The 17,941-nt window shown below is 35.4% G+C and overlaps 1 protein-coding gene across 1 annotated transcript in view; it reads left to right on the top strand.

The window, feature by feature from the left end:
• The window catches only part of MPDZ (multiple PDZ domain crumbs cell polarity complex component), a 93,686-nt gene that overhangs the window by 36,563 nt on the left and 39,182 nt on the right, over window positions 1-17,941 (top strand). Inside the window, exons 18-23 of the mRNA XM_063295060.1 lie at window positions 848-1,006; window positions 5,913-6,155; window positions 6,949-7,057; window positions 10,266-10,464; window positions 12,772-12,813; window positions 16,308-16,412. Of these exons, the coding sequence (XP_063151130.1) occupies window positions 848-1,006; window positions 5,913-6,155; window positions 6,949-7,057; window positions 10,266-10,464; window positions 12,772-12,813; window positions 16,308-16,412 (857 nt within the window). The remainder of the gene's footprint in view (window positions 1-847; window positions 1,007-5,912; window positions 6,156-6,948; window positions 7,058-10,265; window positions 10,465-12,771; window positions 12,814-16,307; window positions 16,413-17,941) is intronic.

The following is a 17,941-nucleotide window of genomic DNA, read 5'->3' on the forward strand; positions in this document are numbered from 1 at the left end:
ATGCATGTACAGACACATGCATTCAGTAGCTTTACATAAAGCACAAACTACCCTATTCTAAATTTATTGTGGGAGTTGGAAATGTACAAAACTTTGTGTCATACAATGACATACATTCACAGAAAAATATAGCAAGGTTTACATAGAATTCTGCTAATAGGCATTCTAATTTGGCAGAAAGACTGAAAAGGTAACCTGCCGATGAATAGGAACTATGGGAAAAATAATTGGTGTTTACAGTGATTCTGTTCCTTTAAATAATGTTTTCACTGTAGAATTTTCTGAAGGATTGTATCTCAAGGCTGCTGAGTTTGGGATATGATCCTTATTTTTGTTAAAGAACTTCAACTTTTATTGAAGATATAATTTGATTATTTTTCTGCCTGTCAGAAATTCAGGATAATATGCTCAGCGTGCATTGGATTTTAGTTTCTGACTTGAGCTGAATTGGATTATATCCATAGAATTGATAGTGAATTCCATGATTTCACTGTTATAATGCTAGCCTTATATGAAAATACAGTTACTGTCCTGAGAAGGTAACAATACCGAGTATAAATTTACGGTGTGTGCTAGCTTATTTGAAATGAGCAGTGGTAATCTATTTTTGGAATAAATTAAAACTTTCTTAAAAAAATCACAATCAGTAAAACTTATGGAATAATTCACTTAACATATTTATTAAACTAGAAAAGTAAGCCTATTTAGAACATTACATAGCATATTTTTGAGAGAGATAAAATGTAAAATAAAATATTTTTCACATAAATTTCATTTTAGCTACAGATGCATATATTTAAAACTGATACAAAGGTGGCCCATCTGACTGAATTGCCTTTGCTGTTAGGTGGAGTCAAGTGAGGCAGATCTAGTAGAGGAATCTACTGCTGAATCAGACTGTTCTCCAGATAATAATGGTACATTCCAGTCTTCAGTTTCAGCCCTGCATAGCAGCACTTGTGATGATTTGAAGCTTACTCTCTCACTTCCTGCTTCAACTCCCAAGGTAAAATTATGGGGGAGGGATGTGAGCGGAAAGACAATTTGCTAGTAACTATAAAGCAACTTTGTGAAAATGTCTGTTTGGCTGAATATTGTGAAGATAATGTTACCAGTTGGTTCCATCTGTTCATAGTTTTTTATTAGATTAAAGAGTAATTTCATTTAGATAGTAATACTGATTGAATACCTTTCAGATTTTCAGTATTCAGCAGACCAGTTACTATAATTTTTAGGTGCTCCAATTTAAAAACATGATTCAAAGAAATCTAAACAATAACAAGCCATTTATGGAAAGTCTTATATAAGTATAGCAAGTGATCCATGCTTAATACTTCAAGCATTAAAAGAACACTAGTTTTCTCAAGGGAAATTGTTAGTATATTGCTTTGGAAAATCCACTCTCAGAACATTGCTCAAGTTCATTTGGCTCCAAAATAGTATTTATTAATAAAGAACCAGATTTTCTTTTAAACAGTGTTATTCCTGTCTCTTTATAAAGTTCCTTTTTATTTTGATGCTTTTATTTTTCCTTCCATGTTAGCTTTTCTCCTCTCCCCTTTTTCTGGATCTATCTATCTATCTAGGGTCATTCTGCATATTTCTTTTAATTTTAATGGTGGGTCTGGGATCATCATTTCTGGAATGATCAGTTCATTCTTTGGATTGGATTGTATGTTTTCTGTTTAGTTTGAAAAAAGTTGCTTTTCTTTCACACCTGAAATTCACCAGTTGGCTATATTTCTTTTGGAATCTTATTTCTGTTGGACTAAGCATGGGTCTGACAGCAGAGTTTATCTCCTAATAGAATTTCTTAATCTAAAACAGAATGTACCTGTACTGTGCCAATGAGACAGATTGTATTGTTCAACTTTGTAATTGTTACTTAAGGAATTAGAGTGCATGCTGGGAAACATGTTCTGCAACAAATCCAGTTTTACACAAGATATGGAACTTATGTTCAGAACAGAAAGAAAGAGTTTACAATCAAACATGGTACTGTTTATATTTATCACTATGTCCGGATAAAAATAACCACATAAATAAAAAAAGGACCATGTAGCACCCTGAGTGTAAACTAGTGGTCATGAGGTGTACATGGGAAAAGTTTCTGGACTTCCAGAGGAAGAAATGGACTGAAAACAGCTCCATGAAAAGCAGACCCGGTGACCATGGTGGAATGAAGAGCTGGAGAGTGGACTGGCTCTGTGAAACCTCTCCAGACAAGGAGAGGACTTGAGATCGCCCACTAGTGCTCCAGAAAGCTGCTTCTTGCAAGGAGACCATAAGATAGCAGTCTCTAGTGTGTTTAGAGCTCTGGAAGACAAGGGAATAGCCATCTTGCTCAAACTGTAGTCGGCGCCTTTGAAAGGACAATATGTTTTCATACTTCCTTTTGGAAATTGCTTGCTAACTGCTTTTTGGCTATTAGAAACCTTTGGATCGACAGGTTTGACTGCATTGGGTGAGTTTCCTTCAACCCTTAGTGAAAGAAAGTTTTAACTTCAAGTTTAAGCACTATTTTTCCCCCCTGTGGAATAAACAGCAAAAGGGTGATTAAAACTTGGAATTTTAGAAAGTTACAAATGGACTAAGGGTCCAGATAAATTTGAAATAAGATTTTGGAATTAATTGTAAAGAATCCTTCCCATGCGAAAATGCTAAAACATAATAAGATTTTAAAAATTGGACACTAGAGGGAACTCATGATTACAGTTAAAGGAGAAGAACACATAAACTCGACTTACAATTACAGAATGAAGCAAAATATTCTAACACTGGAAATACTGAAGGACACATTCAAAAAATGGAGTCAAAAATTAATATTAATGTCAACAGCAGTATCTATCTCTATGGATAGACTGTCTAAATAACGTTACGGAAGAGGGTCAAGTTTTATCTGACAGGACAGAGAGTGAGTTGAAAGTGGATTTACAAATGACAGGCTACAAGAATGACATGGAAAAAGATGTTACTCTGGACATCCAAAAGAAACCAGCTGATGGTTTAATAATGAAAAGGGATATACAAACAATAAGCCAAGAGAGTGACCTGGATAATTTTCCTACATTGGATTTACAAAAGAGGCTTGTTAAAGTTTTGAAGAGTCTTGTGAGAAGGGACTAAGAAAAAATGAAAAATCAAGTTTTATGACATTATTTGAATGGACCAAAGATTATGATCGTTAGAAAAAAAAGGAAGGAATATAAAGTTGGCTTATTTGATCAAGATTAAAATAGATATGTGGTTATTTCTGGTAACCTTTAATGGATTGAAATGCTGACACCAGGACTGAAAGGATGATGCATTATGGATTTGTTTATAGATAAGACATGGGATATGGGAAGAAGAGAACATTTGTTGTATTTTAAGAGGAAGTGATAAGTTACTAAAATTGTTTATATTTGTGATGAAAGTGGGAAGTCACTTCTTTATTTCTTTTCTTTTTCTTTACTATAGTCTTTTCTATTTCTTTTCTAATTTTTCCTTTGTTTCCTTTTCTGTAGTTTCTATTTGTTTTTTTATTCTCTTTTTTTAGGTTGTATTAGTTTTTATTTTTGTAATTATAATCTTTAGTAAAGTTACTATTTAAATAAAGGAAAGGTTTTCCTTTTCTAAGGGCAGATGTAGGTAATACCTTTCTAAACAGGAAGCATTTTCCTTTTCAGTAACACACTGGAAGCCAGTTGCATGGAGCTTTAGGTCTTGAATTCATCTGGAAATAAAAGCCAGAGCAACCACTGCAGAAGATGGGCACTGAAGTTTTGTTTAATGGCCAAAAATGAAGGATTTTGTTATGTTTTTAAAAAATGAACTATAATCTCCAATACAATACAGGTAGTCCTCGTTTAGTGACCACAGTTGGAACTGGCAACTCCATTGCTAAGTGACACAGTTGCTGAGTGGGAAATCAAGTGACCGTGACTGTGCTTTCCTTTTTCCCACTCTCCCACCCTTTGGAATGCTTACCCTGGTGTTAGGATAGTTAACAAGGGAATTAATGTTTGTATTTACATTCATTGGAGAGGAACGGATTACAAGAGAGTAAGCAGGCAAGCAATGGGGAATACACATTGAAAGCAGTGCTCTGGCACTAGCAGCCCTGGGGGCTGGGAGCCGCAAGCGTGCTACGGAAACAGCCCAGTGTATTCCACATTGTGTGCCTGCTTACTCTCTTGTAATTCCTTCCTATCCATTCTCTCTGCTGTGCAAGGAGGAAAACCAGAAAAACAACAGGTCAGGAACAGGACAATGTATACTGACTGAAATGGTGATCACATGACTGAGAGACAGCACCATCGTAACTTTGAACAGTCACTGAACAAGGTAGTTGGTAAGCAAGGAGTACCTGTATTTGAAGGAGAATTTTGGATTAATCATATCTTCAAAATGTTACTAAAGCTTAATTTAATTATTCCTTAATGTCAATTCAAGTAAGAGCTTAGTCTCAGCCTGTTAAAGCTTTTACCCAAGAGTAAATCCATTTAAACCAATGGGAGTTTACATAGGTTAGAATAATTATAAATGTAAATATCCAGATGAGGATAATGGATGCTGTTAAACTTAAATTTTCTGAAGTGTCTCCTGTTCTTTATGAAACTGAGATGATTCCATCATGCTAATTACAAATTTTCAGTGTTTGATCAACTTACTTGTTAGATGGTAGGTCGAAAAGTAATATATTAAATTGTTTCCATTACTTATAATTGTTCTAAGATAATCTTTAGCTAATACACTTGTTTAGTTACATTTGCAACTTATTGCAGCAAATGCAAACTATTTGGGAAATACAACTGTGAAGATTACTGAATGCATAGTCAATGAAATGTTTATATAGTATGTATACAGTCACTGATTATTAGTAACTTAGTAAATTAGTAATGCCCAGAGTCCCTCTGGTGGGAGGAGATGGGCGGTGACAAATTTGATAAATAAACTTGCTTCTAGTTTTATAAGAGCAACGTAGGGCATGTTATATGTTCCAACCAACATGTAGCTTTTGAAATGACTTTCAGAAGAAAAAAGTGCTGAATAAGAAATACTTTTAAAAAGCCACATAGGACAAATCTCAAGTCATTTCATTTGAAATTACTTTTAATAAAAAAATCTATTCGATTGATTCGTTAGAAAACCATATGTATATTTCTTTATTCCTTAAGTATTTCAAATTTCCTCTTTTTATTCCGAATTAAAAAATGATTTGATTCAAGTCTGCTATATTTCTTAAAAGTTTGAAAGAGGCCCAATCTGACTAGGACCCAAAGTACCCTTTTCCCAGTTAGGTTTGGTCTTTTTTCAAACTTGTAAAAAATATGGTAGACTTCAAATTATTTTTTCATTTGGAATAAAAAATGGAAATTTGAAATAGTTGAGGATTCTTTGTATCCTTAAACATTCATATTCATGCCAAACAATCTGTATTAAGTAACAATATGAATGTGTAGATCTAATTCCCTCCCTCTTGCTTTTTTTTTGTCCAGTCAGTGTTGACTATATGGATGAGTCCATGCAGTATCTGAGGCAACATTTTTCAGAAGTGTTTGCCCTTGCTTTCTTCCTAGAAAGAGAACATGCCTGGCCATCTAGTTGTCTCGCATGGCTAAGGCAGGACTATAAACTCAGATCTCCCTGCTCCTAGCCCAACACATTTACCACTAGACCAAACTGGCTCTCATCACTCTATCTATGTAGATCTTCCTTGATCATTCCTGGTACAAAGGAATTATTTGCTGTTTAGTTACAGTAGAAGCATAGTTGCATATATAAAGTTACAATGCATTCTAACTCCTTACCCCTCCTCCGTATTCTGCGATGGCCCTTCTTTAGTTTAATAATCGATAATTTAATAAACCTCTATCATATTTTAAAAATAGAATGAAAGAGTTTGGAATTCTCGTTATCTTGTTTGCTAGACTGCTTGCAAAGAAGGTTCCAGTGACCCACTCAGTTACCAATCATCAGATAAAAACCTGTACATGATGGATCTAATACAAAGAGGGACAGAGAGTAAATCTGCAGGTGGATATGTGAAACAGACCACAGAGCCTTTTCTTGTGAATCCAACAGCACAGTCCCCTAAGAAACAAGTTGAACATGAAAGCATAAGCATTTGGAGAGAGTCTCAGCTAACACCTGAATTTTCACACAGTACAAAGGTAAGTTCTAGATTGCCTCTTGATTCTGCTGGAAGGATTCATTTGATGTATTGGTGAAAACACACCATTTTCAGAGGTTAGTAGATCCAAGGGGACTAAAGGTAGTGGTACTTTCCAAGCATTGTTCCTGGTCATTCTGTCATATGGATTGCTTTTGTTTAGGAAGAATCAGATGCAACTTAAATTGGGGTTGTATGGATTGTATATGGTAGTTTGTGGCATAGCTTCCTTTCTAAGAACTGTGCTGTGACTCACCATAGCACTTACAATGTGCTATCCAAGGATATCATTCTATGCAGTGCAAAAAGTCATGGCTAACTTTGTGGAGAGGTCATACAAGGATCTCTGTAGAGAGGTGAGATTGTAGATTCATTAATACAAAGATTAATTCCATTTTTGGAGACTAATATGGAATGTGCAACCAGTCGTCATAATAGCTAGACAGAGCAGGTCTCTCATATTATGCAGCTTTCCAAACTTTGAACCCTGACTGTTACAGTCTGGATCTGGAGATCATCAGATTGGAGAAGTCTAGTTTAGAAAATTGCATGTCTTTTTGCTGCCAGTTGTGAAGAATTTCCTTACTTCCTCAATGCTGCTGTTTTAGTAAATCACTGTTACTTTTTTTGTTTGCTTATTTTAAATAGAAACAAGATCTTTGAAGGAAGTGATAAATATGCATTTTCTTATTAAAGGAATGTCTAGCAGACTGTAATTTGTAAATCACACAAAATCCTATTATGTTTCCCAGACACTTGCTCTTGTGAACTGACTCTGCTTTTCTTCTTATCAGGATCAAGTATTCTTGATGGAAAGTAATAGCTTAATGCATGCTGGCCTAGATACAAATAGAAACAAGTTTGAGAAGACTATTACTATTGCAAAAGGCAATTCAAGCTTAGGTAATGTACTTCACTTAACTGTACACATCATTGTTATTGTTCTTGTAACCCTTATTTCTGCCTAATTATTCCTTAAAGAAAGCTAGATATTAGTCTTTAGGTTGCTTTAATCAAAAAGCAAAGTTTTTTATACCCTGCCCCAATTGAAATTTCATATGTAATTAAAGAGAGGGAGCTGCTTTGCTCTTACATTTGTTTGCAGAATCTCAGATAGCTGGACTATAAAAGATCTGGTTACCTGATGTTCTCAAACCTCGTCCAGACACAGGAAGCAATACTGTGCTAGATTCTATATAAAGCATGTTTATATATTCTTACTGAAGAAGCTTTTCTGAGTGTGGGTGGTCTGTGGACAGCCTGTGTCTCCATTGCCTCAAAAATGTTTATATATTAAGTAATTACTGAATATCTATACATTTTCCTTTCCACTAAGTTCCATATGAAGGCAGGAACAATTAGGACTGGATCAATCTGTGTTGTTATAATCAGGCAATAATAGATCAATGCCTCCAAACCTAATTAACTATTTTTAATAACTGATATAGTTGTTCAAATAATTTAATTAACAAAAGAATTAAGAATTGCTGCAATGCTGAAACTACGTTAAAGTGAACTTTTCTTAATGTAATGATGGAAAACCTAAGAACTCTATATATGGAGAAGAATTTTAACATACTTTTTATTCTGGAAATTCTCAGAAGCAGAAAAATAATGGCCATATTCAAATATAGGAAGGGCTAAATCATTCACTTGTGTGTGTTAAATTCATTCCTGTTCAGAACAAAACTTCTGTTATTTCAACATTATTTATTATTTATTAATCAAATTTATCACCGCCCATCTCCCAAAAGGGACTCTGGGCAGTTTACAATAAAACATAAATAAAAATATAAAACTGTAAAACACTATAATACATAATAAAGTAAATATAATAAAAACCTCGATGACTGGAAGTTCTTTATGATTTGCAGGCAGAGCAGGGTCCTTCTAAGAAACTAACCATCCCCAGGAATGGCTACTCTCTCTCCCGCCCCAGGCATAATTACAGAACCAGGAACCTCCTTTTTTCCTGTTGTTCATTCTCTTCGCTCACATGTTTTTCTTTTAAAAAATAAGTTCCTTTTTTCTTTTCTGTTCTCCACTTCTTTCTTTGTGGCTGTGTCCAAAAAAGCAGATCTCAACTAATTAAACAGCTTTTAAAATGAAGAAGGCATTAGGAATTCCATCATCTTTTTGATCTTAACCGTGAGCTTATGTGATGGAGACAGCTGTAGACTTGGAGAGACAATTTCATATGCCAGCCTCAGCTCTTATCAGTTTTTTTTATGAGAATTTTCTAGCTGTTTTATTTTGACCTGCCAGGAATATCTTGCATGTTGACTCCTCAGATCATATGTCCAAGCCGAAGATATATCAGTGATAGCTCACCTTTGTGTTCAGGGTATGCTCATGCATCCTTATCTCCTTTTCAGAGCATCACCATAACATATGTTTGCAGATTTTTCATCAAACTCAGGTAAAGTCAGTATCACTGATCTAACATTATTAGGCACAAGTTAAAGATTTGTATCTCCCTCCCACAAATAATTAATAATAATAATAATAATAATAATAAAAAAAGAACTTTGAAGAAGCAAACACCTGTCCTAGAGATTAGCAAACCTAACCACCTGGATACTGAGCAAGCTACCTATTTAACTTCGGACACCTAATTTGATTCTTACCACAATTTTTTTTTTTTTTACCTTGCTTTCTTCTGCAACATTATAAAATTCCAATATTAAGAAAACAGTTTACATGCTGATGTTGGGGCAAATCCTCAGATTTAAGATGGCAGGTATTGAGGAAATTCTTCTCTTTCTGATAACAGACTTGGATTTGCACCATGACTTAAATATACAGCACAGGCAATCTTTGTCTTTTCCTTTGTTATTTCTAAATCATGCTGTTTATTAATTGGGCATCAGTTTCTTAAGAAATTCCTTTGAGAGGCAACTTTCGTCATTCTACCTGTGATGTTTGGTTTTCCAGGTTGGAATTTAAATAAAGTGAAGCCTTTGAGTTGCTCAGATGTGTAGCACTCCCCGCATTACCAAAAATGGCTGTTTCTGGTAACCATTACATTGGTCAGGAAAATCTCTGACTTACTGATTTTATCAATCCACATTTTTCATTCTGACTTGACCTCAGATATGTGTAAAACTGGACCTGCATAAAGCCTTGAAGAGCTATATAAAAACATACTTGAATTTAGAAGTTCTGATTCCCTCTGTATTTCCTTTCAACCTTCCTCTTGAAGTAAACAATGCTACCTTAGCTTCAGTGGCTCATGTCCTCTGTTTGCATAGCTTATGAAACATAGCACCTTCTAACAGCATTATAAGTGCGCAATGCATATGTTAGAGCCTCTTCATTGGCATGTTCTGCTAATGGTTCACTTGAGAAATGTATAGTCATATGTTGTCCATTGCATCCACATTTAAAAAGTAACACAGGCTTATATATACCTCCTAAGTTGCTGAAACACCTTTGGGGAGGTGAGCTTTAGAAAAAAAAAATCATACCTCCTTCTTTAGTGTTTAAATATGTTTTTCCCACCTTATTAGCTTATTTGATTCGTGCAAATCCCATTGTCATTTTCTTCCCATAAACCAGAGAAAGGAATACTGGATTCCTATTAGTGTTGCAGAGGCACTCAAGATTATATCCCTTTTATCATTTGGCTGAGACTCTGTAGTAGATAACTGATCACTTATTAGATAGTTTCTTCTCTTTAGTCTTCTCTTTTTGGGCAGGAGCAGAGGAGACACCTTTGGTATCTCTCTCAGGCTTGGCCATGAAAAGAATTTGGAAGAAGAATCCGGAAGGACAGTCACAACATCAAAGCTTTTAAAAAATTCTTGCCTTTCTTTAGTGGTGGTGAGATTTAATCTACCACTGGAAGATTTTATTGGATCAAAGGGGGATTAACACTGATTGTAACTAGCTTGGATCGAGCCCATAATTACCAATATGATTCTAATTTTTCTGCAAGGCATGATTAAAAAGTATGTGGAAGTATGAGTATATCGGCAGAAATACAGATAAACATACAAATACATACGATTTCATAAAATGAATGTTATTCAGTGTAGGATCATGTCAGGCACCCATTTTGTTACTACATTTCATGTTATAATAGCATTAAACTTCTATTTTTTTCTTTAAGGGATGACAGTAAGTTCCAATAAAGATGGCATGGGAATGATAGTCCGCAGTATTATCCATGGTGGTTCCATAAATCGTGATGGACGAATTGGTGTTGGAGACTGTATATTGTCTATTAACGAGGAACCTACTGCTAATTTAACTAGTGCCCAGGCACGAGCCATGCTGAGGAGGCATTCTCTCATTGGACCAGATATAAAGTAAGTTGAATGTCATACAGATGGGTTGATTTTCAAAAATAGTATGCATCAATTATATTGTCATTGCAACTGTTTTTTTTAAAAATTTCATGATTATTTTTAGTTCAGTATCTAACAAAGTTTCAGTATTAAACTGAATTTTACATTGATGGAAGAAGATGAAATGTCTTCTGTGAATTTCAACCAACTTATAGATGTTGATGAGAGTTCTAAGACTGCAATCCAATATGGCAGCTTGATGTTCCCATTCAGTGATTTGATATAATTTCATGGGCTCAAATAAATACATGGAACTTGCCAACCATTTGCAACTAGGGAGAAATTTTCTGCCTATATCACTTAAATGTACAGATCTGTAACTAATAATATGTAGTTACAGATATGTAACTAATGGAGAGTCAGTTTAGTGTAGTAGTTAAGGCATCAGGCTAGAAACTGGGAGACCATGAATTCTAGCCATGCCTTAGGCACAAAGCCAGGTGGGTGACTTTGGGCCAGTCACTCTCTCTCAGCCCTAGGGAGCAGGCAATGGCAAGCCACTTCTGAAAAACCTTGTCAAGAAAACTGCAGAGACTTGTCCAGGCAATCTCTGAGAATTGCACACGATTGAGTGGATAAAAAAGAAAACGAATAATGAAAAAACTCTGAACTGTGATTAAAAATAATAATATATATTAATATTATATATTATTTAATATATATATATATATATATATATTAAATAATATATTTATATATATAAATAATTTATATAAATAATATATTTATATTATTTAATATATATATTAAATAATAAAAAAATCTGAACTGTGATTAAAAAATACTATTAAACTAAATCTTGAAGTGCCTCTCTAAAAATAAAAGCCTAGCAGCCGCTCCTTAAGACCTGAAGCTTACAATGCTATACCAGAAGAATATTCACCTTTCACTTCTGAGGGATGCAGAAAGTTGATGAGATACTGCAGCATGTAATCACCTTTGGGGGAAAAAAAGTTCGTTGGGATTTTCATCAGTTGGATGAATGGGAATGGCAAACAGGGCAGAAAGGAACAAACTTCTCTCCTTTATTTCCAATTAATAGTGGCATTAGAGTGGGAAAGAATAGTACATTAATCCACATGACAAAATGGCATTTAAGACCTTTTTGAATCTCCTGCTTTCCCTTATTCCTGGAAGATTTGGTGATTGTATTTGCAGGGGATCTGAATTACATGATGCCTTCATGGATGGAGAGAAGTACTTTTTGTGTGTGCATGCAGGCTGGCAGAGAAGCCATTTTGTCAGCTTTCGAGGAGAAAATAGGATTGTGCATCCCACATGGCTCAAATTTTTGTTCAGGCAGATAAACTAGGAAAAACCATTGGAATTTTATAAATAAGCTTTGATTTTTTCTTACCAGAAGTTGCTGAGAAATATTTCAATAGTGGAAAAATGGTGATTATGATACATGACATTAAAACAGAAGAATTATGCTTTATCAATACATTTTTACAAATATTAGGAAAAAAACTGTATTTTAAGTCTTTTGGGGGATATAATTTAATGTAAATTGCCACCCAGTTGCCATGAACTGAAATAATCTCCAACTACTAAAACAGTGTTGCAAATGCCCTAGACTTAAATTGCAGGAACTGTATGTTGTATCCCAAATTCGCAGTTCACATTTGGTCTTACATAGGCACACAGAAGTTTGTTCCAGTCCCCCAGTTTGAGTGTGAAGCTCAGTATAGCTTTCTTCATAATAATTTTCCTTGGGATTATAGTTTATAGTATCAAAAGAGTATGTGTTCTTTCTCATATCTGTCTCTTCCTCCCTCCCTCCCTTCCTTCCACATCTAAAGAAACTTTTTTTCCTAAACAGAAAAGCAGATGTATAGCATCATCAGGATGTGTGTGCTTTCACTTCTCACTGCACCTTACATTTCTTTAACAATATCTAGACTTTTGCTTTTAGCAGCAGTTATAACAGCTGCCTCTAACATCTGCCAGATAATTACGGAGCTGATTCAGAATTCACCTGCCTTAACTGAACGTGTGGAGATGAATCTCTGATCAAGGAATAAAAGATTGATTGCAGTTGCATTTTTCATGGTTGTTAATAATCATTGCTATACACTCCAATAAAGAACAGATGCTTTCTGATGGGAGGTGTGGATAGAATAGAGGTGGAGAGGGGGGAAGAGGGGAAAAAAAACCAGGAGCACACACTTTTAAATACGTGTGTATGCATCTCTCATTGAGTAGGAGTCACTGACATTTGTTAACACCATTGTAAAAAGATGCTGCGTCGTATGCTTCACATTCTAGATCTTCTCCAACACCTGCTGATGATCAGGCCCCCTTTTATGTGTGAGTATTGGCAATTCAAAAGCTCATTATAGCTCTGTGTTCCAACTTGTCTGTTAAATCATTCATGCTTTCATAACATCAGAAGTAGCTGGGATGTATCCAGATATAGGTACAGCACTATATACACAGACACACAGATGCTTTCATCCAATTAAAACCTGTTACTAGAAGAGATGACCTGATTAGTTATTCAACTATATCAAATCCTTCAACATACAGGTATATTTGGAGATCTATAATGAATATTATAGTTTTTAATCGGTTAAAAACATGCATTTATCTTTTAAATGCCAAATATTAATCAAATTTACAGCATCCCATGCAACATCTTGTTATAGCTATGCAGTTATGGATCAGGTTAATATGTGGGTAGGAGAATGCCTTCGAATCCTTTCTGCGTTCCTTTGAGTTTCATGCTGAAAGAAATGCAGGATATAAATTATTTGGGATGCAGTCTGGGAATGGTGGGCTGTGCAAGTCTTTGGATTTGAAGAAAAAAAGTACTTTGGAGCATGCAGGACTGGTCTGCAGCTCCTTAAATCAAAACATCCTTTTTCCTTGGATCATGCAATAGCTGTTGTGAGTAGCTGTGAGATCCTGGGAAAAGGTATGGCTGCTTTAAAGACAGGGGTTGGATTTGTCCCTCTGCACACTTTGAAGCACCTTTTTGCCTTTAAATCTGAAGGAAACACTAATGCTTTGATTTTCCACTCAGTGGTCAGAGAGAAAACTTGGACCTTGGACAGGAAAATCCATTGTTGAAAACCTCAGATAGTCTACTTGCCAGGGTTTAGTCAGGAGATGTGCTGGGTAACCAACCCATTGATCTACTAGATCCAAAGGCTCCCTAAATGTCCATTAACTAAGGTAATCTATACAAGCCATGGAGCTGCTATAGATATATTCCCTTCCTTTGATTTCAACAGAAGAGAAATCTGTCTTCAAACATTCACGGTGCAGAAACAAAACAGAAATACTCCTGTTCTTTTGGGTTCTGCCTTTCCGCCAGGTATCCATCAGAGAACTGGATATCTTGAAGCTGTTTCCATGCTTACAGGTGGATGGCTGAAATTGGGCACAGTGCGTTCTGGACTGAAAGTGAAGTCACGTTTCATCCTTACCTTAAAAGATACACATTTACTCAACAGTTCCTAGAAAATAATTGTCTTCCTGTCACTTCCTCGATAGTCCTGTTACTAGCTTTTTGTTTCAACATCCTACCATTCTTTTTGCCCAGGATTCTTTTTTCTGGACAATAGCAATGTTCTGTAGTTATTTGTAGCACAGGTAATTCAGAGGTTCCTCATTTACCTCTGTTTCTTCTCTTGGAGTTACAGCATAGAATGTACATAGGCATAGGAATAAAAAATCATTGCTTATTGGCTTCCCACGCTGCTAAGCTTACGGTGGTGCATATATGCAGTGCAGCTGCTTAATTTTCAAGGAGTACTCAACTCTTTTCATGCTACACTGTGATGGTCCATCTCAGTTTGGAAATCCCTGCATCCTCCATATATTCAGTCTGATGTTACAGCTTTTCAGATTGCATATGTCTGTGTATTACAATATTTCTCCAATTACCATTATTAAAAAAGACCCAACATTTATACAAGGTGAAGCATCAGATCCCAGTGCACTGTTCAAGTATTAGTATGTTTTTAAGTTGCTTATCACTGACACAGCCATGGACGTACTGATGTCTGGATTAATCTCACTCTTGTATTTTCAGTGATGCTTATATTTTATTTTACCTACACTGTAACCAAAGGAATCTTATTTCATTATTAAATTTGTACTGTGTTTTGTTCTAAATGTGATCACAAATTTCTTTATTTGGTTTGCTTCCTATCGTAGTATGCATAAAACACTTTTTGTCTGCCTGTTGAATCATGCATGTGGTTTATTTCTTTCTCTGTTGCATGATGCATAATGTTTACATCCCTATTTTCTCACTTGGTGCAGGATGAAAATTAGTCTTGTCTTCATTATCTTCTGAAGAAGCAATGTACAATCAGTTTAAACCTTGATCACTTTAGATTAGTAGTCTGTCCTGCCAGCTGTGAAATCTAAAGTCAATCCCTCATTTTAATAGATCCTTCTTTCTATAGTTGCTTTCAGCCAGTAGAAAATACAATGCAATTCTGCATGCTTGTCCAGTCCGCAGCTATTCGCTGCTTAAGCTAAGTGATTTGGGAGTTACGATGAAGAGTATCCTAGATATTGCAGGGAAATTCAGTTCTAATAATACAGGTAGTCCTCATTTAGTGACCACAGTTGGAACCAGCAACTTGATCAAGTGAAACAGTTGCTAAGTGAAACCACATGACTGTGATTACGATCTTACTTCAGCTCTCCTTTGCTTTACAGGCCTGCGAAGATCATAAATGTGAGGATTAGTCATAAAGTTACTTTTTCATCACTGTTGTAACTGCAAACGGTCACTAAAGGAGACAGTCAGTAAAAGAGGACTATCTGTATTGGCTTCTGTTTCTGAGCTTCCAGAGAGTACTTTCTGTCTAACTTGTTTCATTTTATTTCGTTTTGGTTTGGTTTCACCAATGGAACATTGGTGAATGATCTAGCAATTTAAAGTTATCTTCATTCATAACTTTTTTAAGCTCATGGTCTCCTTCACCGTTATCCTAGTTGCATATTGCTGCCTTTTTAAATATTTAGTGTTTTAGAAGAATGTTATTCTTTCAATATGTGTCATAATGTCTCTTGGATTTTAACCAGTGCTTTACGTCCTTTCTAAGGAACTGTATAAGGAAATAATCTTCATAGAAAAGAAATGGCATTTTGGCTAAAAGTGATGTCTGCAAATATTTCACATTTATTCATTGCCTTTCCAAAGTACCCAAGCTGAAGTCCAAAGAACAAAATAACAAAGCTGTTTAAAATATTAAAATGTCACCAAAAATCTACTAGCATTTACAATTAAAAGCAATGTAAAATAGGAAGTTAAATTTCCCACTGCACAGAACAGAGGTATAGTCATAGTGAAATTCTTTGTATATCTGTTCTGTTATATCCATCCATTTGCTAAGAAAGATTTCCTTTCAGTACCAATTTAATTTCAAAAAAGTGTCACCAAGAGAACATGTTAGCTGGTAAAAGACATAATATATGTTGGCACAGGGTTTCCTGATTCAAGGAATGAGGAAAAATTAGAGGACTGCCTTTATCAAAGATAAAACTTTATTAGATTCAGTTAGGGAAAAGACTCTTGCAAGTCATGGTGTGTTCCTTTCACAGCACAGAATGCCCATCTTATAAAGTAATATAACACTATATGTTTTCAATATACATAGATCTGTGTGGTTGGCAGTTGTTGCATTCCCAGTGAATGAAAAGGAGGCTTCCTGGCTTAAAAACTAGATACTTGTGCTGAGCCACAGTGTGGATTATAGCCTTAAAAATCTCTATTGCTCAATACAGAACTACATTCCAGACATCTGAAGCCTCTTAATTTCATTTTTATTTTTGTGTTGCAGCATTAGCTATGTGCCAGCAGAGCAATTAGAAGAGTACCAAGCCAGTTTAGGGCAGCAGCCAGAAGGAACAATGCCATTAGATGTTTTCCCTTCACACACTGTGAGGTAATTTAGAGTACCATATTATTAATAAAAACAGAACTCCTTTTGCTTTAATTCAGTCTACCCATGCATAAAAAAACACTATCCATGAATAGATGAAGAAAAACTGTATTGATATTGATTGGAAAAATATGGATTTGCTTGTTCTTTCTTTTTTGGTGGGGAGGGGAGGGTTGGGTTATACTTACTCTAGATAAGGGAACAAAAATTTTTAAATGAAGGCAAAGTAATATGCAGGCTACTCATCTGCGTCCAAGCTATTTATGGTACATTGAGCCCCAATTTAACAGCCTGACTGGGGGAAAGGGGGTGTCTCTTATTCCCAATTGTTCGTTAAATTGGAGAGTGTGTCATTGGAGCGACTTCTATAATTTGTGTGATGATGTCCGTATGCAAATTATTTCACTTGCATCAGTTTATATCACTTGAATGATGATGCTATTATGCAAATAATGTACGTTGATACAAGTGATGTTAATCACTGCAGAAATTTGGTCTGTTTCATACAGAATCCATTTTATCAAGGTTTCGGCAACTTCCTGGCTCACACTTTCATCTTTAGCTGGGACTTCAGGAGATGTTTGCATTGTAGTGATTTCTAGACTTTTGAAACAAATGTAACATGCACTGATGTTTTGCATGACACCGTCTGTTAGAAATAATTGCCGAATAAATATCCAGTCATTCTACCTTGAATAATCAAATTATTACTTATTTTAAATGAGAAGTCTCTAAGCCTAACAGATGTGTGGAGGATAATTTAGGTCTTCCTATGGGATCTTACAAACATAATTGCTATAGAAATTGCCCAAAATGTCATTTTTGGGGGGTTGTTACTATGCAAATAACTAGTTAGCAAAGTTGTATAATAGCTAGAGAGAGTGAAGAGATGCACCAAAGCCAAAGCATCATTAGGTAGATTCATTATTTGTTCCATTTTATGGAAACTAGACAATCATTAAGCCTAGTCCAATCTCAGTAGGGAGACCATGTTTCATTTCACCTTATCCCCTCTCCCCATCTCTTCAGTACACATAGAAAAAATGGTGAATTCATACTAAAATATAATGTGTGTGCAGTTTCCAACACACACACACACACGTGTGTCCCTGCTCATTTTTATGCATTGCAGTGAATGTGGGAACAGACGGTATGACCTGGTTCATATATTGTACTAAGCAGTTGGCTTTGCAGATCATGCTTAGCAATAAATACATAGTTGGATTAGTACGGTATGCTAAATTAAAACCATGCAAATTACAGTAAGGCTTAGTGTAGTGCAGGGTTTCTCAGTCAGGGTTCTCTGGAACCATAGGGTTCCACGAGAGGTCACTAGGGATTCCCTGGGAGATCACGATTTATTTAAAAACGTATTTCAAATTCAGGCAACTTCACATTAAAGAACTAAGTTTTATTCTTTGTTTTTAGTTTAAGAACACTGTTAGTGCATATATACAGGCCTACACACGAAACAAATATAATAATTTTGTAACTTCTGGCCTATGTTTGAGCCTGAATGTACAGGGGTTTCC

Source organism: Candoia aspera, chromosome 2 (genome assembly GCF_035149785.1).
Source record: "Candoia aspera isolate rCanAsp1 chromosome 2, rCanAsp1.hap2, whole genome shotgun sequence".
NCBI classification, from domain to species: Eukaryota; Metazoa; Chordata; class Lepidosauria; order Squamata; family Boidae; genus Candoia; species Candoia aspera.